The 23,768-nt window shown below is 36.2% G+C and overlaps 1 protein-coding gene across 2 annotated transcripts in view; it reads left to right on the plus strand.

Annotated features, from left to right (window-relative positions):
* The window catches only part of LAMA2 (laminin subunit alpha 2), a 383,623-nt gene that overhangs the window by 309,884 nt on the left and 49,971 nt on the right, over positions 1 to 23,768 (plus strand). For both annotated transcript variants that reach the window (XM_074896288.1, XM_074896289.1), the window contains 5 exons: positions 2,757 to 2,895; positions 7,722 to 7,824; positions 16,333 to 16,449; positions 19,393 to 19,575; positions 22,254 to 22,408. In XM_074896288.1, coding sequence (XP_074752389.1) covers positions 2,757 to 2,895; positions 7,722 to 7,824; positions 16,333 to 16,449; positions 19,393 to 19,575; positions 22,254 to 22,408 — 697 coding nt within the window. The remainder of the gene's footprint in view (positions 1 to 2,756; positions 2,896 to 7,721; positions 7,825 to 16,332; positions 16,450 to 19,392; positions 19,576 to 22,253; positions 22,409 to 23,768) is intronic.

A 23,768-nucleotide genomic window follows, 5' to 3' on the forward strand; every position in this document is an offset into this window, starting at 1 on the left:
AATTTGCAACAGTAATACTCAGAAATAGATCATGAATATTCTGCCTCTTGGACCTGTCCCCAGCATAGCTTCAGAGTTTTATTTTCTCAAACGGCTACATGAATGAAGAAGAGATACTATTTTTTTAACATCTACAATATGCTCTTTCTTTGTTGCTGACAACAATCTGCCTGAAGACTTTAATATCCCAAAGACTTGTGAGCAAATGCGTAATGCATTTTTTCTTGTCATCATCTGTAATTTTGAGGAAGAGGCACAGAATTATCTCCAATAGTGTCTGATACTTGTAAAATTATTGGTTTCATATACACTGTACTCATACAACTGTCGATATTCAGTCTAATATATGTTTTGAGGAGTACATAAAATAATGATAGTTGTGGTTTCCTGAGTAAAAAGTATTTGAAGGGCACTGTTGCTAGAAAAATGTGGCTTCTGTAAATGGCATGTGTGCTCTACGATTAGGACACATCAAGTTTGTGGTGCACCTCTGGGCCTAAAGTAGGTGTCTAGTGTTACATCCAACCACAGTACTGAATTTGGAAATAAATGTCTAAATACATGGAAAGTTGTCCTGAAGGAACTAAGAAGTATAGAAAATGTAAACAATTGGCAAGACCTATTTTGAGATAGAGGTTTTAATTATGCTAAATAGACTTTTTTGTAGGTGCATGCATGTGCTTCTGTCTTCATGCAGGTTGACAGTTTGGTGTTAAGGAGCTTAAGGTAGTGTTTAAAGTCTCATTCACTGTGGTATAATAGTACTATGTATACTGTCTGATCTGGACATCAACCTCAGTTTCTCAAGGTATATAATAAAAAATGCAGAATCAAGGACTTTAAAAATTATATCTAGAAGCAAATTATTCAAAATTAGAATTTCTAATGTGGTTAGATAGATAATTTCAAAGAACAAAGAAATACCAAGGTGCTATCTAATCCTGCATTGGAATAAAGCTGTTTACTTCATGCACTGACATTAAAAAGCCATACTTTACAGGAATATGCAGGCTCTATCTGTCTTAGGAATTCAGAAAAATGTATCTATCTTCACAACTGGCACTTGGGTGTCTTTCAGTTAATACTAAATTTGCTGAAACATACCATTTTGTCTTACAGGAGAAATTGAGGGAGAGCCCTTTCTCTCTAATCACACCCTAAGACTTCAAATAGTATATTGATTGATGGTGAGGATGTTCTCTTGAGAGTTAGAACATGGAATAGTTCATGAATTTAACCTAGAAAAAATTGGTTTTTTCTGGTATACAAGGAGGTATTAGTATGGGCTTCTCCCTTATCACCTGCTCATGAGTAAACGTCATTGGTATTTGGCAAATTCAGTTCAGGTCTCTCCTAACCAGAAGGGATTTGAACCATATTTCTAAGCAGTACCTGAGCTACTAGCTAGATAGCTGTTCTGGGCTGGGCATTTCTCTAACAGAGCATCACAAAAACTTACTATAGCCTAGTGAGCTCCATCTGTAGTTGAGGAAGGAGATATGCTTTTCCAGGATTGATGCAGAGGCAGTTCAGTCATGCTGTTTCTGCAGTAGCCTAAAGGGAATCTCTGTCCCTCTATTAACTACATGTGGAGTCCAGGGAGTATACCTTCCATCCCCTTTGTCTTTCCTGTTGAATTTTGTAGAAATTATTAAATACTCATTGAAGTCAGGATTGGAGCCCAGCTGTCCCAGTTCCCCAGAGAATAGATTAATTACTAGGTTAGAAAATGAATTTCCCTTTCTTCCACATGCACTGTCTCAATGACTACATATTTTATTATACAAGCTGGAACAAGTCCAGCAGGAGTAATCCCTGCCTCCCTTATATTGCCATGCACCTTGATGACTACACATTTCCCAGAGAGGCAAAACTCCAAATTCAAATCCATTCTTGTCCAGTTCAAGTGGGGATTTCATCCCATTTACCCTTTATTCAGGAAAGGCATCACAGGCATCAGGCATAATGTATACTGAGATGTATGTCTTCAAGTTAATTCTGGTGCAGTACTTCTTCATAGAAAATATTTGAATGTATCATACAGAGAGAGTGAAAGAAAAGTGATTTCTCCAGCCTGCTGGCTAGAAATTCCCCTGGAACAAGTTAGCTGAGCTCCAGTCCCTGCACCAGGAAATATTATTTGTTTATAATTACCTTTTAATCTAATTATAGTTATTAGAATGGAGTATTTCATGCAAATGGAACATCCCATTCAATATGAAGCATTATTGCTTATGTTTTTCATTTTAGTCAGCAAAATTAATATTTAGGATTTGGTTTAGACGGTGAGATCTCCTCCAAACCTGGCATTTCTGTGTTTGGCAGCTGGACCAAGAAATTAGTTTTTCAGAGAGTCTATTTTAAAACATGCCTGTGATGATACACCATGTTCATACATTGCAAAATTCATTGAGTTGCCTGGTTCAACACATAACCTATAATCCCACATTATGAATATATGTTATCTGGACTATAGTGTTAAGCACTACACTATCTTTTCTCAGTTGTCTGATCCATTTTTATCTCACAGAATCTCCTCTTTTAGCAAACTTCGGTTTTTATGTCTTTCTGCACAGATAAAATGTAAATTCCATTAAACATATGATGCCAGAACTCCTGAAAACTCAAGTGTAGCATTGCTCTCTAAAGAAATGCCTTAGAAATACAGGCTGTTGGGTTTGAAAAAGTAGGATACTATATTCTGTTGAGCTCTGATAGCAGGTTTAATGGTGTGTTTACTTTTCCCATCCCAACAGAATCCTTGCTGAAGCCAAGAACCTCTCTTTCAATGCCACACTTGCTTTCAATGCTTATACTAACATCAAGGATTACACAGATGAAGCTGAAAAAGTTGCCAAGGAAGCCAAGGCTCTTGCAAATGAAGCTATGCAAGCGGTAAGAAAAATAAGTAAATTGGGAAGAAAGCTTAGATTTTCTGTGGAACTGTGCTACACTTTATCTCAGATCCATGTTTTGCTATTTTATGACTTTATTTAGAGACCCCTGCCACCATAGGTTCTTGTATTGACATCAGAAAGCTATGCCCCTGTCAGAGCTACATGCACCTTTAGCCTACACCCCCATTTGTTCCTACTTTCTGTTCCTTATTTTTCTTTCCCTTTTTGTTTACTATTCTTCCTCCCTCTGTCTTCTGCCATTCAGGCTCTGTCTGTGGCTCAAGCCAACAGCATTAAGTCAGGACTGTAGGTCATCTGATAATTAGTAAAGCTAGTTTATATTTAACAAATGTTTTGCACACATCCAAAGAACTCCATACCTTAATTAAGTCTTCACCCTCTAGTTCCATGAAAATGCTCAAAGGCACTTCCCTGTACATAGGATGAACTGCGTGCACCTGGCAGAATTCTGGAAATGGAGAATCGTAGGAGGAGAGTGGAAAGTTTTATTCATAGAAACCGTACAGCTTCTTTTGTGAACTCTGCCGGTTTTCTTATTCTCACTATGAGGTAGTGCATGCAAATTTTCAGAAGAAGCAGTGAGAGCTTTTAAAAATAGGAGTGTAAGGTAAAGCCAACTCTCCAGCCTGAGTCATAATGAGGAACTTGGCTCCTTAATGCATAGACAGTGAGCAGAGAATGGTCTGAGCATAGCCAGAATTATTTTTTATGTCAAATATCAGAGTTAAAGGCTAATTTCTGGAAGTCAGTCAGAGAGCAACTGATGTGCATTTCACAGACATACAGAAACACAAGGAAATGACAATATAATATGAAATAGTCAGACCCTATGTTTGATGCAGAAACATATAGATGAACATAGTTACAGTACTTGTACCTGAATAAAGTAGCTTGCAGAGAGCTACTTCAGTTGGATGGATTATGAGAATAACAAAAGGAATCATGTGCTGTGAAGGTCTGTATATAAAGTGATCTAACCAACTGCACAAAAATTTTAATATTTTTAGGCTGTTTACATTGTCAATTTCTATTTCAAATAACACTAATTACTGTATTTCTCTCTTGATGAAAACATTTCACCTCATACATTAGTATGCACTAGTTTTCTGTAAATAGTTATTTGTTTCACTGGGAACTCCTAATTACACTGCAGAAGTAAATAAGGAGCTGTGGATTTTTTTTCTTCTTCTCATTGGGATTTAATACAGATAGTTATCTTTTGCTCCTTTGATGACTCACAGTGAGTAGGGCAGGCAGCTGTTTCAGGGATTGAATAGGAAAAAATGACACAGCAGTTAAAAAACAAAGCAAGCAATTACAGTATGGCTACAAAAGGGTATATATCAAATGGTGAACTGTCTGATTATACGATGGAGGGAAACTGGATAGGTAATTTGAAAGGGAAGGAGGTGAAGATGGACAATATGATGTAAATGGAGGCAAGTGAGTAGCAAGGAAAGAGACTGAGATATTAAGATGAGGTTTTAAGCCTCTCCATTGCATGTATTCATTAGAGGAAGCTTGGGTTTTTGTTATGAGCTGTATATGTGTAACAGGGATCTAGTTGATAAAGAAGAAAATGCAGGGAGCTGCTGCCTTTTAAATGTAGTTGATGTAGAGTAGAGGTAATCAGTGGTTTACCATCAAATTGCTGCAGAGCAAAGTGGATTTTAACCATTATTTTGGTAAATGATCATGTCAGGATTTCAGGCCAGATTTTAAAGCTATGTTAATTATGAAGTTCAATCATCATTTTGCTATTCTATTTTTCTGGTTTTATGCAAAGTCTGTTGAAGGTTTGTTCATCCTAAGTGAAGAGTTTAACTGCTAAGAAGGTAAAACATGCTCCCTCTTTCTGCACAACCCAAGGAACTTGCTTTTAGCTGAGCTTCAGCATGAGAGTGGGTGTGCACTTTCACTCAGAGCTCTCGAGCTCAGTGGTTCGAGCACTCTCCTAGAAGGCAGCATTTGTGGATTCGAGCCTTCTCAGACTGAGAAGCTCCTGGAAACTGTGTCCCCTCCTTTTTGAGAAGGTGCTTATTGGGACCCTGTGTAGAAGACAGAGATCATGTCTTTCCCCGCCTTTTGAAAGATGGAGTCATGTTCTCTCTTTATGAGAGCACTTGTGGGTGCCTGTCTTCTGTGAAAGACTGATCTCCAGCTGCTGGCAGATAATGGAGAAAGTGCGGAGGCTCACGTGTACCCCGGAGCCTAGCCCTTCCCATCGACCGATTATAATGTTGAGGCAGGGGGAGAAAGGTTTCCCAACAGCAGCAAGCTTGTGCATGAACTAGAGATAGTAGGGACAGGATTGAGTTTTAGATTCCACCTGCACATCAGTGGCACAAATAATTTACAAGAACTTCAGTGATATCTCAGGGTTTTTTTGTTTCTTGGTTGTAATGGGAAAATTATTTTGCTTTAAAATTAAGCTATTGTTGCTTAAAGTAAGAACAAAAAGATGCTTAAAATCCATCATGATTACAGGAAGCCTGATAAATGACTGGGAAAATTGTATTAAAAATACAACAGAAAAATTCCTCCCAAGGTTTTTATGATGGATTTGCTCTTCCCTTTAAAACAAAATGAATTTATCACAGATGAGAAATCTCTAGCATTCAAGCAGCTTCAAAATCCCATTACTTAGCCAAGGCAGTAACTGACTGAAGAGAGGAATCATGTTAATAAATACAGCTTGTATCTCACAGGTCAGAATCAGAGTCTTATGATACATCTTGAAAAAGTGTGATTATTCTTAGGCTTTTTAGAGAGTGCTTATAGACTGGTCATCATGACCCAGGCTTGCCACAAGCACACAAACTCACCTCACACAAAGCTAGAAAATGTTTGCTTTTTTCATTATTGACCTGACATCTTATGAACCACAAGAAAAACTAGCAAAAAAAGTATGCTTTACATCAGATGTCTCGATTAATCCTCCCTTTTCAGAATTATTCTAAAATAAATATAAAATAAAGCTTTTAAGCAGTACAAGCGTATTTGTCTCTGAAAAGGCTTTTCTGGTATTAACTTTATGCTGAAATCTGTTTCTGACTAACTGTCAGCACATATGGAATTATTGTCTGTGATTTGATGAACTTGGGCTTGCATTGTAAATCTGGCCTTCCAACTTCATTTTATTGAATATAAACTGCTTTAACGGCCATTCAACCATGCCTAGTCATTTAATAGTAATAACAATCTTTATTTTTTAAGTCCCTGGTCACAGTTATCATACCCTGGGTTCTGTTGCTAATGAGAAAAGAAATACAAAGTATTATCCGATTTGACAGGTGCATCTGCCTCAAAATCTGGCCAAACATTCTTCTTTCAGGAGCAGTTTTTTGCTTAAGTGGATAGTCTTTTATTTCTTCTGGGTTTATATGTATTTTTCAATTACCAATGCTACTTGTATTAAGTGATACAGAAAATATATATAAGAAACTAATTTTGTTCATCTTCCTAATGTATAGTTTCTGTTGATCTTGAAAGGAATTTATGTACACAGCTTAGTATTTCAGGTGAGCTTGGAAATATAACAGTCATATGGGCTTTCTTAAAGTCACTTAGCCTAGATGAAAGCTAAGCATACATTTACATCCTGCGTGAATACAAGGAATCTTTAATAGCTATAACCCTGTGACATGGTCACATATGCCATGAGATATGCTGTAACAAAAAATTTGGTTATGAATTTTGAAAATATCCAAGGTGCTTCTTAAGATTTTTAAAAGAACAAGAAATGGGAAAATCCAATATATGTTTTTTACAGTGTCATTGAAAAACAACAAAGATTCAGTAGCATGCGAAATATCACCTCTGGGCTTGCTCATTATATAAATAATGAATAGCAATAATAACTGTGTCATTTAATTGACACAGTTAATTTTTGAGTATATGTATCTGCCATGGAAAATGAAAAGTAGCTGCTTCTTAATTACATACTAGTTACAAGGCTATGACCCATGACTAATGTAGAATGTTATCTGACTGTCAGGAGTATTCTCAAAGAAATGTATTCAGTATGATGTGTGACCTGAGTTCAGTTTTATAAACTGAACAGTAAGTGATTCAGAACCTAGAGCATTTCCTACCAACTGAAAATACTAATCTAATTTAGAAAAGTCCTTCTATCTATTGATCAGTCTCTGCACTGAAGATATGAGATGGATGTTTTTCAAAAGAAATATCTTTAAGTAGCATGATATGATGAAGGATGGTTATTTAGTAATAAAACTCAGATTAACTGCAGTTTGCCCTTCTTTTTAAACTCTGTTTCTCTTATATTTTCTTTACTGACCTAGCAATTACAATTCTTGAATTTAACCACAAGGGAATATTTGTTGTTGGTATTAGAATTTGGATCATCAGATCCACTCTAGCTTCTAAAGTTACTGTAGCTGCTGTTAGGGATAGATACTGTATTGCAAGGTGTTGTGTCCATAGCTAGAGGGAGAAACCCATGTTTAAATTGAAATATCTTTTTCTTTGTGTGTTTTGGACAAAGGGGTTTTTTTTCCTCTAGAGTCAAACCTATTTCTTTAACACTATAAACATTTCCTCTTTTAATTAGTCATCACTGGTATTCCAAAGGAGATCTGGCTTCATGTAAAAACAAAAGGAAATGTATTAGAGACATATTTTTTTCTGTCTCTTGTAAACCATTATAACAGCAATGGACTATAATTCAGAGCACAGTGACATACACTGAAAATTTAGAAGACTGTTCACTTAGATCATCTTCATATAACTTTTAAGACTTCAGACTTCCCTGTATGTATGACGCTCCTTGTTTGTCTACAGACATCTGGCCCTCAAGGATCATTGAAGGATGGTGCCAAGAGCTCTCTTCAGAAAAGCTTCAGGGTCCTTAATGAAGCCAAGATGTTAGAAAATGATGTCAAAGGTATGTGCCATATGTGGCGTTCAGGCCCATTAAATACAAGAAAAACATTGAGAGATTGCTCTGCTTCCAGTATGAAGAAGCTATGATCAGTAGGATTGGTAGAATTCATTTGAAATGGAACACTGTATCAGTGAAAAAGATTCTCCTGTTTTGGGTCCAGACATTATTTGGGGATGCTTGTCCTCTCTGAGTGTTTAGTGGACAGGAAGGATGAGGAGGGTGGAGCCTTGGTCTTCTCTTGCTAACTACAGTAAGGGCAAGAGTAAGTGGGGAAGAGAGAGGGATGGAAATACTGGTTCTGATTTACTAAATGCTCTCGCAGAATATTATTACAAAAAACAGCGCAGCATTAAATTTTTATTCTTGTCAATACAAAAGCAGGGTTTGCAATGCCAGTCAGAGATACCACATCTCTTCAGGATGCTTATGGGATTGTGCCAGAAAAGGGAAGCATGGGGAGGTAGAATGAAGGTGTTTGCCAAACAGAGAGTAATGGGAGGGAATTGCTAAGTGTTTTCTTTAAAAAATGAAACTAAAACCATGTCTCTAGAGAAAAAATATTGTTTTCTCACACAAAAAATATTTCTTTGTTCCTAAAGCATGTCTAAATGCAGCTCAGAACTTAAACTCTGTAGATTCTAAACCAAATACTTCCATTTCCCAGTAAAAAATAAACCATCTTTAATTTCTATTTAATATTTTTTCACTGGGAGTGGAAAAAAAGGGGTTTTAACTATGCTGTTTGATGTGATGTAAAATCTGGTAATTCAGGTCAGACTGCTTATAATGTCCTTAATATTTTCTCATCAATAAATGAGAGTATCATGGGTGAATGCCATTGTGTGAGGAGGTAGGACAGTAATCAGTGTGGACACATATGACGGTTTTCATACACACGTGCACAATCAGATACAGAAATGCAGAATGAGAAGCAATTGTCTAGGTGGCAGTTCTCTAGAACAAGACTAAAGAGAAGCATGGATCATGTGCTGGGTGGAGGTGGAAAAGGCAGATGCCACAGAGGAATGCCTGAATGGCTTTCCGGACTCCATCAAATAATCCTTGCACTCCAGGGTTCCTAGTGCTTTAGCCAAGTTGCTTGCTGCAGTCCTGGGCAATGAACTTCATGAGGGCTGAGGTGGTTTGCAGACAGTCCTGAAGACATCATGAAGACTAATTGGAGATCTAGCACAGGAGAAATGAGGAGAAAAATTGAAATCATATAAATTTGCAGACAAAAAAGAGACAGTTGAGAAGGGACTTAATATTCTTCAGTTATGCCAAGGTTTCTCCAAAGATGTGACTAGCGTATCTCAAATGCACTGATACAGATCACATATTGGGAAAATCTTCCTTGTAATTAAAATACAGAAGTACTGGAATTGATTTCTGAGGAAATTAGGGAGATTCGACCTTTGAAAATCTTTGAAAACAGCTTAGACAAATGTCAGTGAAGATTGACTCTTGGTCAGAAGGAGAAAAATGATCTTTGGACAAATATCTGTTCTGAGCCTATGATTCAATGATCTTCTAATCATTGCAACCAAAAGCAATTTGTTTCTTGCATCTTTATCCAGACAGATTGTTTTATAGGTCCTCTAAGAAAATACTTATTGCAGCACTAATGAAGCATCTGTTTAACAGTACTCAACACTTCTTTCTCCACAGCAGTCTTAGAAAGGAATTGAAAAAAATAATTAATTTCAACTAAACCTGAGGGGAAATAACATGATACAATTATCCACTTTCAAGTAGGCCAACATTGAGTTTCACACATCTGCCTTTGTGAATAATGCTAAACGTTATTGTGTTAATTGTTTTGTTTTTACATATAACAAAGCAAGCAGTTTAGGAGCATACAGTGTTTGTGCCATTGTTATAGTAAAATCTGAGAGGAGGATCAATTAATTGAGTTCTCTGTACAACTATTTTTAAAGTCTTTCCTCCAAATACTGAGTAATAATTTGATTAGTCTAGACAGAGTAAGTTCAAGTTGATAACTCCGTAGTTTATTTGAAAGTAGTGCACTGTAATCTCCTCCCTTTTGTATTCTGAAATTTTGTTGTGCATATTTTGAGAAGCTTGTGTCCAGTCACTGTAGTTTTTGAAAAATTCTTTCATACCAGATGATTCAATTGGCTGAAGCTATAATAGGGTTAACCTGGAATTAACCACAAGGATGGGAAGCGCATAGCACTTGAAAAACGATGTGAGAAAACAGATTTAGGACTTGGAAGAAATAAAGACAAGGAAAGGAAAACAGCTATGATATGATATTTTTTGCTCATCGTAGGATCTGAAAAGCAAGCTGGTTTTTTTTTGTGTGTTTGTTTCATGCATCAGAACTATAAAAATCACACACAGTAAATATTCGAGGTTGAGGTTTAAACTTCTTGTCAGAGATGATGCCTGAAGCTGCCTTGTCATGATAGAGTAGTTAAAATACTTTTTATTAGAAAAAAACCCAGATTTTTGTAACAGAGACCAGTCTTTCAACATACAAAATTTTCATTGGCCACCTGGGAGATGCATTACGAAAGCATACAGCATGAAGGATGAATTCCATACAACTTAAGAGTCATCTTTTGGCTATTACTACACTTCCATTTAGTCTTGGCAGCTCTAGAATTTCTAACTGCAGAACTAGTTAACAAGTAAATATAATGTTTAATAAGGTCATAAAGCATAATGTTTCATAAGGTCATTAGTTACATTTCATTGTCATATGCTGTTTGAAAGTTAAAAGCATTATTGTTTTCTTGTTGCAGCTCTGAGGAAAAAAAAAAGTGTAGTTACTAGTAAATCTTGGATGCATGTTTAGGGTGTTCTTTATTGTGACTCTTTACTGCCAGATTCAGTATAGATTTAGGGCTAGAGGGGCACATTTCAGTAATTATGTTACAGAAAACCAAAAAGCTACAGGGGCAGGCCAGTGTGCAATTTAAGTAGCATGGCTGAAGTAGAACGAATAGGGATACTGTTAGCGACCATTTCTGGAATGCACACTGCTTCAGTTTGCCATGGCTAGTGTATAGGAAACACTAAAATAGCAGTGCTGCCTCTTCCCTACCACAGTGTTCCTCTGAGCAGACTAGATGCCACAGAGTGGAGTCCAGAGCTTTGTGTGCTCTCCAGGCAGATATAATGGAGTAGTCATGTGTTCCACATAGCACAGTGCCCTGTTTTCAAGGACAAAATAAAATAGTGTCCGTACTTGGATATATGTGAATTCCATGTGCCCACAAGACTGTCCAGTTTAACCCTGAGAAAACTTGCATTACAACCTCAACAAGATATTATTTCAGAGATTTTTGAAAAAAGCATATTATTCTCTCAAATTTATGCCAGTGAGAATTTAAACTGATAACAGTTGCATAATTCAGAAGCAAAGGTCTAAACAGTCTAAAGATTAATAAAGCAGTCCTAATACAAGCAGGGAGCAGTGCTTAAAATGCACATATTCAATCTTTGTCTATGTTCTTACCCCATACTGAAAGGTAGTGAGATAGAGCTTTCTTAATGCTCTCTGATATGTCTTAAAGTGCTTCATATAGACAAACATTCTGAACTTTTCACAGTACACATTTTTGCATCTAATAAAACACCACCATGCTTCACAGCTGGACCCACAAAGATCAGTTAACGTTGTGCCCAGAATGCATATATGTAAGAATAAAAGGCAGTGACTGATTTCTTAGATTTCTTTTTTTCCCCACCTGCTTTTGCTCCAAAGTGGTGATGTTATTAGTATTATGAACGTAATCCCTTCTGGATATCTTGATGTTTCCACGATAGAAAGTGAGAGTTGAGTGTCATGCTAATAGAAATGTATTTTCTTATGATTCTTATAAAGCCACCCAGTTCAGAGTCTTGACTGAAAGAACAGAATGGATGATGAGCACTTATAAAGATCTGGTAGACAGAAGTAATCATGAGTTTAAAATTTCTCTGTCTGCACTACACGTAGTACATTAGTTAGAGTAATGAAGACCCGTAAGCTATTCAACTAATACAGATTCCAAAAATCCAGGCTGGGCTGTGATGGAGGTGGGAGTGTTTTCTTGCTACATTATAGCATTCCCCTGATTTGTGGCCAATTACTCAAGTTATAAAATGGCTGTTAATCATGGAAACTCTTTATATTACCACCAAAAACTGCTGAAACAGTCCTTACAAAGCAAAACTTCTGACAGAAGCTATTAAAATGGAGATTTAGTCATTTCTCTTTGTGGGGCTAGGAATTGGAAGGAATAACCATGGTGGAAGAAGCAAAATCGGTATGTAGTGCTCTGGCTAAGGAGGAGTTTTGAAATTTTGGCTGCAAATGAGTGAATGCTGCTGCCTGCCAGTTTCATTCTCTCTGTGCCTTGAGGGGTTTTCATTTTGCCAGGAGCAATTTTTCTTCCTTATAATTTTGAATTTACAGTTTTAAAAATATACTTGCCCCAGTGCAGATTTGAGACTATACACAGACTTTGTCAAAACTGATCAATGAAAAGTGAAAATAAGATGTATAAACTCCTCTTCACCAGGAGACTGCTGTCAGGTGGCTACTGAAATTCAGCTCATGTCATTTCTTTTCCTTAAGAATTGACAACTTGAGGGAGACTTGTCTTGTCTGACAACACAGGAATATTTTTAGCTAAAACATTTTCCAGCTGATAGGCACAGCTAAATCCCTTGTTTGTGTATTCTCCTTGGCTTTGTATTTTTGCTGACCTGGCAAATTGCATTCACCAAATTATTGCATTAGTTTGATGACCAACATAATATTAATGCAAAAACTGCAGTCAGTGCTGAAAGCAGTCTTTTTAAACAGTTATGTATCATTAGCTGCATTTCTCTAGTTACATCTTTTTCCCCTGTTCGTTCCTAATGCCAGTTTCTAAGTCTTGTTTTAGGGGAAAAACCATTAGTTTGTGATCCATCTTCCTCTTTATAGGATGAGACTGTGGGAAGGAAGAATGCTATTTAGAAGCAGCAAAACAAAGATAACATAAAGGGGCGTGTGTAACTGCAGGTTCATTTCTGCAATATCCAAACAATAAAAAGAGTTGCATATGTTGCTCCTTGATAGATTTCCACCTTGATGCTGATTTTGGTGTACATGCACTGGGTAGCATAGCCAATATATCTCTTGGACAGTTTTGCCTAGGAAACTGCATTAAGTCATACTGTCAGAAGACATCTGCTTCCACTAGCATTGCAATGGTGGAACATTATCAGTAATTAACCAGTGCTACCTATGTATGTGATCTGCAGAGACTTGTAAAAATTTGTCTCTTGTAAAAATAGATCGCTGCATATAAACGGTAACTGAGTTCTTAAGTTCATTTTAATATGAAATATGAGTGCAGCAATTTTTCTTTTTTCATTTGACTCACTTCAATTTGTTCACTTGGAGGAAAAAGGGACGATGCTTTCTTCTGAAATGTTGTGTTTAACTATGAAAATATAAACAGATATTGAAAATCTTTGTTCATGTTAACCAATCCAGAAAACCTAAAGGCCCATACCTACAAAGTCCCTCAGGATCCTGCTTACTCTTTACAGTTTAGTTTCAGTGATGCATGAATAGTTTTGATGCGAACGATAAACAGTGTATTGATTGGCATCCTGTGCCATCTTCATGCAGAGCTATTCAAGTGGAAACAGGGTTGAGATACATTTCTCAGGATACTCTTCAAACTATGCTTTAATGTGAATTGACAGTGCCTGGCATCTTTCAGTGCAGACCCAGTAACCTCTTCCAAGTCAGATAAACTGTGTAGTTTGGAAAAACTTAGATTGTAGCTGCCTGTATCTTGTCTAGCCTCCATGATTGACTGGAGGATCTCAGGCCTACAAATCATAGCTCCAGCATTTTTCATAAATGCTAATAATTAAAGGATGGGGAAAAGCTGACATAAAGTCAGTTCTTCGTGGTTCATACACAAAATTAGCTCAGTGTTTAGTGAAGAGGCCATCTGGATTACAGTATGGGAAGTTACTTCAAAATATAACTTCATGTTAATATCACTGTGCAAAATGAACAATTTCCTTGAAATGCTGACATGGACTTCAGTATCTTCTCACATCTCTTTGTGTAAGAACATCCCTCGGGGGCACCTATTTATGGCTTTATTATTGTAATTTTTAAAAAAACACAATTAAAATACATTCGAGGAATTAAAAGCAAAAATATTAACAGGTGAAGTCTCAGTATTCAGTTTCAGGAGTTCTAGGGAAAATTCCCTTATTAAAATCCATAAAAATCAGTTTGCTGCTATGGTTACAAAGCTGAAAACAGAAGTCTGGAAACATGATTCTTCAGAAATATAACCAGGGGATAATTAACATAATGTTGGATCTGGCAAAGAGGAGAAAAAGAGATAATTTAAGAGTGTGCAACAAAGTTAGTACACCACCACGAGAAATTAGTCAAATATCTCAGAAATATTAACACACTTTATAAACATTAACATTCCAAAAGGCACCAGAGATACCAAGGAAATATCAGGAGACTGTAATTTCAGAATTAAGTGGAGGAGATTAAAACAGTTTTGTTGGTATTATTATTTAACAAGAAATGAACTCATAAAGTCTCAGAGCATGTAAGACCTCATGAGTTCATCCTCATTTAATAACATCACATTACCAGTGGCCTCATTCAGTAGTGGAGACAAAACTTGTCATTTAAAAATGAGGGTGCTTTTGAGGAGAAGAGTGATCTCATAATTTATATGATTCTTCCCAACTTTATTCTAGTGTTAAGTGTCCCTGTTACAGTTCACACAAATGTCCTTCTGTTCCTCTGCAAGACATTTTGCAGGAGTGAAGGCTTGCCTGGAGGCACTCCTGCAGTCCTGTGTGTTGCTCTATTTTAAATAAAGAAACAGATTTCTTCTGAATGGCATTTCAAAGGGTCTAACAACAAAAGTATGATTCTCATTTAAATTCTGTCTGCTATTTCAGCCTTGCTATTTCAGTCCTGGAAAAATTAGTTGATGATTTCTTGAAGCTAATATACATTTTGTTTGATTTTTCTCTTTACAAATTGCTTCTTGCACGTCTAGTTTTAAGAAACCTTACTTTTTAGAATTTGTGGAACACAACCACAATCCCTCATTTTACTCTATTTTTCTGTTTATTCTCTCACAAAAGAGTTACAGTCCTGATGCTGTTGGAGATGCTGGAGTACCAATGATAAATCTAATTATTGTCCCTTAATAAAAAGAGATGCTTTTTGGTTTTTGACAAGTATGTGGCTGTAATTCACCAAGAAACCTCATCCTCCAGTATGTTTTCCTATCCTGGTATCTACTTGGATAAGTATCCAAAACCTAGGTGTTTATTTTCGATAACCTGTCACATATCAGAAGATCAGTCATACTTTATATCCTGAACTCCTTTTCTACAGATTATTCTCCTCTTCATGCTATCAAACACAGTGATATTGAATTAGTTTCCCAGTAGGGCATGCCTTTAAGGTAAAAAATTACCAGCTGTCTGTTCTAAAGAGTTCATATTAATATGAAGAAATTATGAAAAATACACCCTAAGATAGTAGTTTAAGCATTAACTACCGATTTCTGTGCCAAACTTTACTTCTAAATTTTGAAATAATGTCTGTTTAAATAGCCATAAAGTTTAACTGAAATCTCACTTTTAAGAGTTTGAAAAATTATTGCTATGCTGGATACTGTTCCAGAAAACTCCATAATTTTTATTCAAAGCAACTGCTGAAGAATAAGACCTTATGTGTAAAGATTAACATCGGTTTCACCTGTAATGTACTGAATATGAAACACTTGTGCCTTTGATTTGTACTAGTTCTTCGATTTGACCAAATTCTTAGCTTTGAGATTTATTTACTAGATGGGCTTTTTCCCAAAAGATTTAGTATGCTTATTTCATAATAACCTGATGTTAATGTATGCTCCTAATGTTGATGATCATTATTAGGGTGATATCATGTGTGTTACTCAGTTGTTATGTCAACACTGGTTATCTTTGAGAAAAATCCAGGAGAACTGAACTCTGTCCAGTCTCATTGGAACAGTAAACTGACCTAATCGTTTTTGCCTCTTTCACACTATGTTCAACTCATTCAACCCCAACAACCACCTTGAGAAGAAAATTCCAGTAGTAGCTTAATCTAGGAATCAAAGCTATGACTAAACATCACACTTGTTCCATCTCTCAGTGTGTCATTGCATGAATTTGCATAAATCATTCTATCTGTGATTTTTAATTTTTTTCTTTCCTCTGTACACCTTAAGAAAACCCTTGATAAATATACAACAGTACAAGGAATTCAATTTAGATGCCATGGAAGTAGGGAATTTAAAGAAACAGGAGATGATTACCAGTGACCCCTACAACCAGTTTTACTGGACTTCCTTATTTACACAATATAATATCTTAATGATAAATGGTTTGCTCATTATTGTGAGTTTTATGTTATGTGCAAAGAAAGGATAGTGAAAACAAAGAGTGAAGCTTCTGTACTATGTGCACTTTTTGTAGAAAAGGGGGATAATCTGGACAACATGCAGAACAGGCTGAAAGATGCTGATGAGAAGAACTCCATTCTCCTGAGAGCCTTGAATGAAACCTTAGGAAAGCTGTCAGCCATTCCTAATGGTAAGCTGGAAAAGTACTGCAACACTGAACTTATCCCTGCTCTTTTATTTCATTTTCCATCACTTAACATCTGTCTGATTAATCTTTGCCTTTGTTCACACTGTGTCCACTTTGACCATTGGGTGCTGTAATAAGATGAAGAGGAGCAATTTGAGGGGTAAAACTGAAGACAGTTACATGGTATCAGTTTGTATTTTGGCACTGTAAAAAATACCATGCTTCTGCAGTTTGCGAAAGGTTTCAGAAGGAAAAGAATTATGATATCAGGAATTATGATACAATCTGAGACAAATAGTCTTTTCTTTAAACGTGAAAAGTCTTTTTAAGAAACCACTGTTTAATGAACCATTATAATTTAACCAGTATAGTTTAGCCCAAGAAGAATAAAGACTTACTGACTTTACAGAAAAAGCAAGATGAAATTTGCTGGGTATGTTTCTACCACACACTCACTGATTTATGCTGCAGTATAGTTTCTAGTTGCTGTTTGATGTTGTATATCTATTTTAGACTGCAGATTGATTAGAACTGGAAAAGGCTTTCCTCAATGAACTCTGAAGTACTATGCACATTCATAATTCTATACAGCCAAATAAAATTTTAAATAAATCTGTAATACTCATTAAAATCCTGAAGTCCTGGGATGTTAGCTACTTTGTGTGGTGATAGTAAGAGACACAGAGCTACAACACAGTTTCATTATAATGGATCATTACAGTGATAAACTGAATGTTTGTTTTAGAAAATAAAAAGTTTTTTATCAATGTAATCTGCTATAACTTTTCTCTTCAAGGGGCACTAAACTGAAGATACACCTTAAGAAAAGTCTCTAAAGAAAATCTATATTCTGTCTGATTTGTGATGGTCTGGAAGGTTCAGACTGCAAGTAAAAACTTGGCATGAAAAACAATTTACTACTCATCTTCCACATTTCTGTGGGTTTAAGATTCCAGATAACTGAAAAGTTTTGGTTTAGGCTTAGTGATCCTTGAAATCAAGTGTTCACAAAAATTTGTTTTAATATGTCACGCTCATCTTAAGCTGTTTCCCAGGTTTTGGCCATGGGTGTTGACATAACTGTTTTTCTTCTTGTGCACAGATAGGTGTCTCAGTCAAACAAAACGGGCCTCTAAGGCCAGTTGACCTTAGGACACAGAATACTAAATATGAAACAAGTAAAAGAAATATGAAATATGCAACCATTAGCAATGTAATAAACTCTTGTCAGATTCGAGTTACAGAGTGCTTGCTCTTGGGACAAGGACAGTCATAAAAACAAGCAAATGTGTATTAAGAATGAAATTCAGAGCAAGTAAATGACATGGATAAGAAAATGCAGTAAATTAGCTGTCCAACAGGGAAATAATGAATGAGAATGGGGAAGGAAATGACCCTGTCATATATCTTGTTCTTCAAGGATTCAAGAAAGCAGAGAGCAGCTTAAACTAATAATTCATGTGTCCATGCTATACTAACAGCCAAATAGAAGCAGAAAGACTTGAAATGGGATAGATGGGAAGATCACCTTAAGACAAGGACCCACACATGCAGGGATGGCATAATTTAAAGTGTGGCTGAAAATAATGTTCACAGATGTTCCACAGAAGGAGAAGGACCTGCCTAGGAGGCCATTTGAAAACCTATGCTGTTGATGCCTTGAAATGGAGAAAAAGTCTGTATTTCCCATGTCTTCACACAGTCATAGAATTGGGAATGTGCAATCTACTTCATGCAAATGTTGGCATAAACTAACTTTTATTAATTAACTCTTAGTCAGTGATTGAAAGAAATCACAACTTCCCGTGCCTTCTCCACTACTTCAGTGCAGCCTGTAACTTCACAGACTACCACAGGAAGCCCCAGTCAGTATGACAAGTGGCACTGTCTCTATATGGTTGTTTTAGAGAAGTCCAAACTTCTGAGCTACACTCCAAAATTCTCATATGACTGAGAGACACGAGTGTATTTTGGAGAACACAAGGGGAAAACAACTCCAAGAACAGTTTCACAGGAAGCAGGTGACAAAGCAGGTTCCTGCGGGTCCCATGACTCCACTGTGGTGTGGTGGTAGGCTGGGAGTTCACATTAGTTCCCTTTCAAGCTGGAGTGCTGAATTGAGCATTTTCTGCTTGCTCACTTCCTCCCATCTGTGGGAATTCAGAAAATTTGGTAGTTCCCTAGTCCAGCACAACCTGTGCTGCTGGTTCGTCATGGGATGTAATCCTGGTGTGGCAACAGCAACTGAGCTGCATGATAATGTTTAAAGCAGTGCAATTTACTAACACAGGATTTGAATTAAATACCTACTTAAATACCTAGCTGTCTGTTTTGTCATTTATCAATAGCAGAATCAAAACCATTCCAGACTTGAATGTTTTCATCCCAAAGATAGGACATGTATTTTGCAGACAGAGAGGTGGGGCGTTAGATAAATTATTCTGCTCAAGGTCATCAAGGATGTCTATGGATGTCTGTGATTCATTCAGTCGATGGACCCTTGGTCTCCTGATTCACAAGATTATTTGTCACAATTTCAGCTGAAACACATAGAGTTAGATTTCTGTATTCTGTACATCAAAACATTGAAATTCCTATTTCTATTATAAGTATCAAATATTATATCTGACACTTGATCAGAGGTTAACCAGTGAGTCAACAGCAACAACAAAAATGCACAAAAAAATTACAAAAAATTATTTATCCTTTACATACAAATGGGACTGGAGCATCTTCTCCAGGTCCATTTGATATCTAAGAAAAGACATAAAGGGCCAGATTCTGCAGTCCACACTTAAAACTAGTAAAGTCTTTCTACATGTGGAGCTTTCAAAGAACACAACACAATTTAAGATGGTAGAATTTTGACCCAACTTTATTCTTAAGATGTGAGAAGGAAACTTATGTGCTCTAGACAATCATTTCATTAACCTTTTCTACCTACAGATACAGCTATAAAGGTACAGGCAGCCAAAGACAAAGCCAGACAAGCCAACGATACTGCAAATGATGTCCTGGCCCAGATTAAAGACCTCAACCAGAATCTCCTGGGCTTGAGAAACAACTACAGTAAACTTGCAGATGACGTGGCGAAAACAAATGCTGTTGTAAAGGATCCTATCAAGAACAGTAAGATCTTTTCTGGGTTGTTTGGTGATTTATTTTTTTTTCAGTTTGTGATTTTCATTTTGCATCTCAAAATGAAACTGAGACACTCCAGAATATCACTCATATGGCGTTACTACAGTATGCTGGAATAAAAGAAATCTCTATCACTTCTATTTTCTGAACTTTATATATAAAAAGAATTTTAAATGTTAAGGATTGCTGCTAGTAGTTGGAAAAAAGCTAACGTCAGCAGGATTACCACGTAGTTGATAGATTTGTTCCCCAGGCTACTTTTGAAAGGATTTAGGAGATGAATAATCAAAGATTCTGACTGGCAATTCTCCCCTTGACTCAAGCACTAACCCTGTCTTCAGTCAGTCGGATAATCAGTTTTGGGAGAAATGCATGACTTCTTTCATATAAATTAGTATTTTTTTGGCAGAACACTGAAAATACTTAAGAAGAAAGAGAAAAAGGAGATACTTGAAATGGTTTTTTGTATGTTTGTTTTTTTTTTTAACAGTGAATTCTGTTATCATATGTGACAGTTGCTTTAGCATTTTCACTTTGGTTATGATGGATAAAATTGAATTCTAAATTACAAAACATTTTATGGCAGATTATAGAATATACTGTATAGGACTATACAGCCAGGGGTGACCACAAAACCAGAGTGTCTTTACAAAATTACTGAAAGACTAATTTCTCAGCTAACCTGAGCTCCCCAGATTGTTGTCAGCTTGGTGAAGCTGGGCACCTAAAAACATCCAGTTTAGGAGGATGTCATTCTCATTCTGTGAACAAATAGTCTCTTTAAATTGTAGCTGTAACAGTGTAAAAAGTTAATCCCAATGGCTGTTTGTCACTGCATGCCTATTGCAAGTTCCTGATCTCTCATCAACTGAGATACATGTGTGAGCCCCAGGTATAATCCCCAGCAGGCAGACCGATCCATACTAGTTTAGACAATATGAAAAGTAGTTATTGATTAAAATAGTACGGTTAGATTACAGTGGGGGATGGAACAAGCAGATCTATGAGGTAATGACCTCTGGCAAGGTAGTGATAAACAACTGAGAAGTGGCCAAAAAGCAGTAATTTCTTGGCACTGTGGGATCTAGACTAGGCCATCTGTCCCAGCCCAAGTATTGTAAAACTGTGTGTACACTAGCATTTTAGTTGAGATTAGGAGTGATAATTTAGAAGTGAATCTCTTGATTGTCCCCAGTCACCATTATTTTGTTCACATCGAGGAGTAGTTTTAACTCTAAGTTAACTCTTTAACTAAGAGTTGCAAAATCTTTCATGTCAGATAAAGCTTAACTGGAAGATGTTCTCAAGAAGTACACTTTTACTACTCTCCAACCACTAATGAATGCTCAGATTACAGAATAAGATTAGAATAGATGCAGAGTATACCACTCAAATGTATATAGTATATGTTGGCACTCACACTGACACGCTAAAGTAGACATAGCCCCTCATGTATGTCAAAATTCAAGCCCTCAATTCTCATTATGTAGATGTGCAATATATAAAAGGTAATTTTTTTCTAGACTAATCCTGTCTCTTAATTTAATTTCTGTTTAGATCTTTAAAACATTTTTCTTACGTCATCTTTGTTTCTTCTCTTTTCTTGTCTCCCTATCTTGCCTACAGAAATCAGTACGTACGTTTTCTTTCTTGCTGCTTTTATTGTGCCTTTTCCAGTAAACGATGATACATTGCTAACTACCAAAGCCTCTGCATGGTGCTCTGTGTTTCACATTCATTGAAATAGTTAAATAGTTACTTTTTGAAGGCTCTGAGATAAAGTGATTTGGTAACTAGTTTCACTTATGTGAAACCTTAAGAAGCATCTTGAAGGTTTGGTATCAATGTCTGGGTGTCTCTTGAAAAACAGATATGCAGACTTTCATGCTTTATCTAAGCATCATTATTATTTTCATTCAATATACCTTCTTCTGGTAAATGCAGGTTTGTCCCTTTCAGTATCATCCACACAAACCCATACCCTCATGCTAGCCAAGTGTGGCAATCCTTAGATCTGCTGATGAATTGTCAAAGAGAGTGCGGTTTGGTGGTTGTATGTTGAGAGGTAGAAAAGTCATTTGAAGCTTAAAGAAAAAGAGAGAAAAAGTATCCTTGTGAAATTATCAAATTCACCTGAAAAAAAATAAAATATTTGAAGTTTACTTTCACTGTTTCTTAATCTGCTTTCAGTTCACTTATAGAATTCTAAATTTGTGACCAGAATAAAGCCTTTTTCTAGTTGTGGCCATTATAGTTAATTCAATAATTCAAGTTATTCTAACCCAGTTTCAGAAATTACTAATGGAAAGTAACCACTTTTCATTAATATAGCATTTTCCTTCAGAACTGGAATTTTTTAAAAAAACAAAAGTAAATATTTCATTTGTAAGTGTATTTTGCTACAGAAAGTGTTTTCCATTAGTTACTGCTTCAAAATGCGACTTTAACACCTGCATTTGCTACTGTTGCTGCTTTAACTCGATTCTAAATATTCTTAAATTACCTTACTCTCTTCATGTAGCTTCCTAGTCTGTGTGTACCTCATAGGAGCATATACAATCACCTCAGTATTACGTATGCACAATTTCCTTGGATTTTATTATTGCAACGTATAATTACTCTCTGACACTATTCTCTAAAACTCTGCCTTGTTCTTTCTTATGAAGTTGCTGATGCAGATTCCAGTATTAAAACTCTAGAAAAGGAAGCAGATCGTCTGCTAGATAAAATCAAGCCAATCAAAGAACTTCAGGATAATTTAGGGAAAAACATTTCTCAGATAAAAGAGCTGATAAACCAAGCTCGGAAGCAAGCCAATTCGGTAAGCCCTCTTTCTCAGTAAGATTAACTTTTGGATATTGATGGTATTTTATTTTCTACTTTTCTATTTCTTTTGTACAGGGTGAATCCTTTCTGATTCTAAATGTGTAAAAAGAGCAAATAATGGAGTATAATTTGTCAGATAAAAATAGAATATTCTGATAATTTTCACTCTGTGTCTTGTTTCTTTATTTAAAACATGCCCTTGTTAAATGGATAACATCTGTAGGAATATATCTGGAAAAGTTATTATTTATGAAGTATTGTGGATGATAGTACAGCAGAAGAGTCACAACATCATTGATTTTTTGTGAAAATGAAAATGGTTTTTTTTTTGCCTCAGTACTGGTATTAAGCCCCTGATTTCATTTCCTAGAACTTGTATTACCTGAGAATGACACCATCTCAAACTCACTGAAATTGAGTGTATTTGCTTTTTCCATATTCTTAACTTTTTTTGTGTAGTAACAGTTCTGAGGACTTAAACGTGAGTTAAGAATATATTTCTGATAGTCCATCCCAATGGACTAAAAGAGTTTGGAGTCCATCTGCCAAACTCAGTAATACTCTAAACTTGAAGATCTGCTGGTTAATACTAAGGTTATTCAGCTTGTGACCGAATGTAGCAAAGGAAAGAAATTCTTGATGGTACTTAAGAAAACTTCCTGAAAAATGGTTGGAAAAAAGTAATCTACAGAATAATAGGATCCTGGGGAAAAGTGTATTCCATATATTCAATGAAATTTGCACAAGACAGAAAGAAAAGCTACAGTGATGATATGGTTTTGTTACATTCATCATCTCTCTGAAAGCTCTGATGTACTTAACTGCTCAGCATTTCTGGGATAGCAAAATCGTGAGTTTGGTCATATAATGGATTCCTTTTTGACAAAGTTTGCCCTAAGCATAAGGTGATAACATTATGTACATCTAGTCTAATAGAAAAACATGTCTAGCTGGAACTGAAATACCATTGTACTGTCATTATGTCTGTGCTGGCATTATGAAAGCAAACAGTGTACCGTTTTTATCTGTGCTCAGAGCCTGAGGAAATTAGCACACATATTCAAATGCATATGTCACTCAGATGTGAAAATGAAACTTAGTTATGAGTACCAACTCAAATAGGGGCTATGTAAAAGCAGTGATAGACGCCAACTATTGGTTTAAACATAATTGTTACAAGGTGTCTTAAATTGGCATAATCAAAGATATTACAAGGAAAAAACAGGTCATCCTGTCTACCCAATAGCAATGTGCTATGATTCCTTCAGGAGTGTTGCTTATTTTCCTGGCTGCCCATTCTACTTATAGACTATCTCTACTGTTAAAATTCCACTGCTGCTTCTGTTAGATGGTAT

Source organism: Athene noctua, chromosome 1, assembly GCF_965140245.1.
Source record: "Athene noctua chromosome 1, bAthNoc1.hap1.1, whole genome shotgun sequence".
Taxonomy (NCBI): Eukaryota; Metazoa; Chordata; class Aves; order Strigiformes; family Strigidae; genus Athene; species Athene noctua.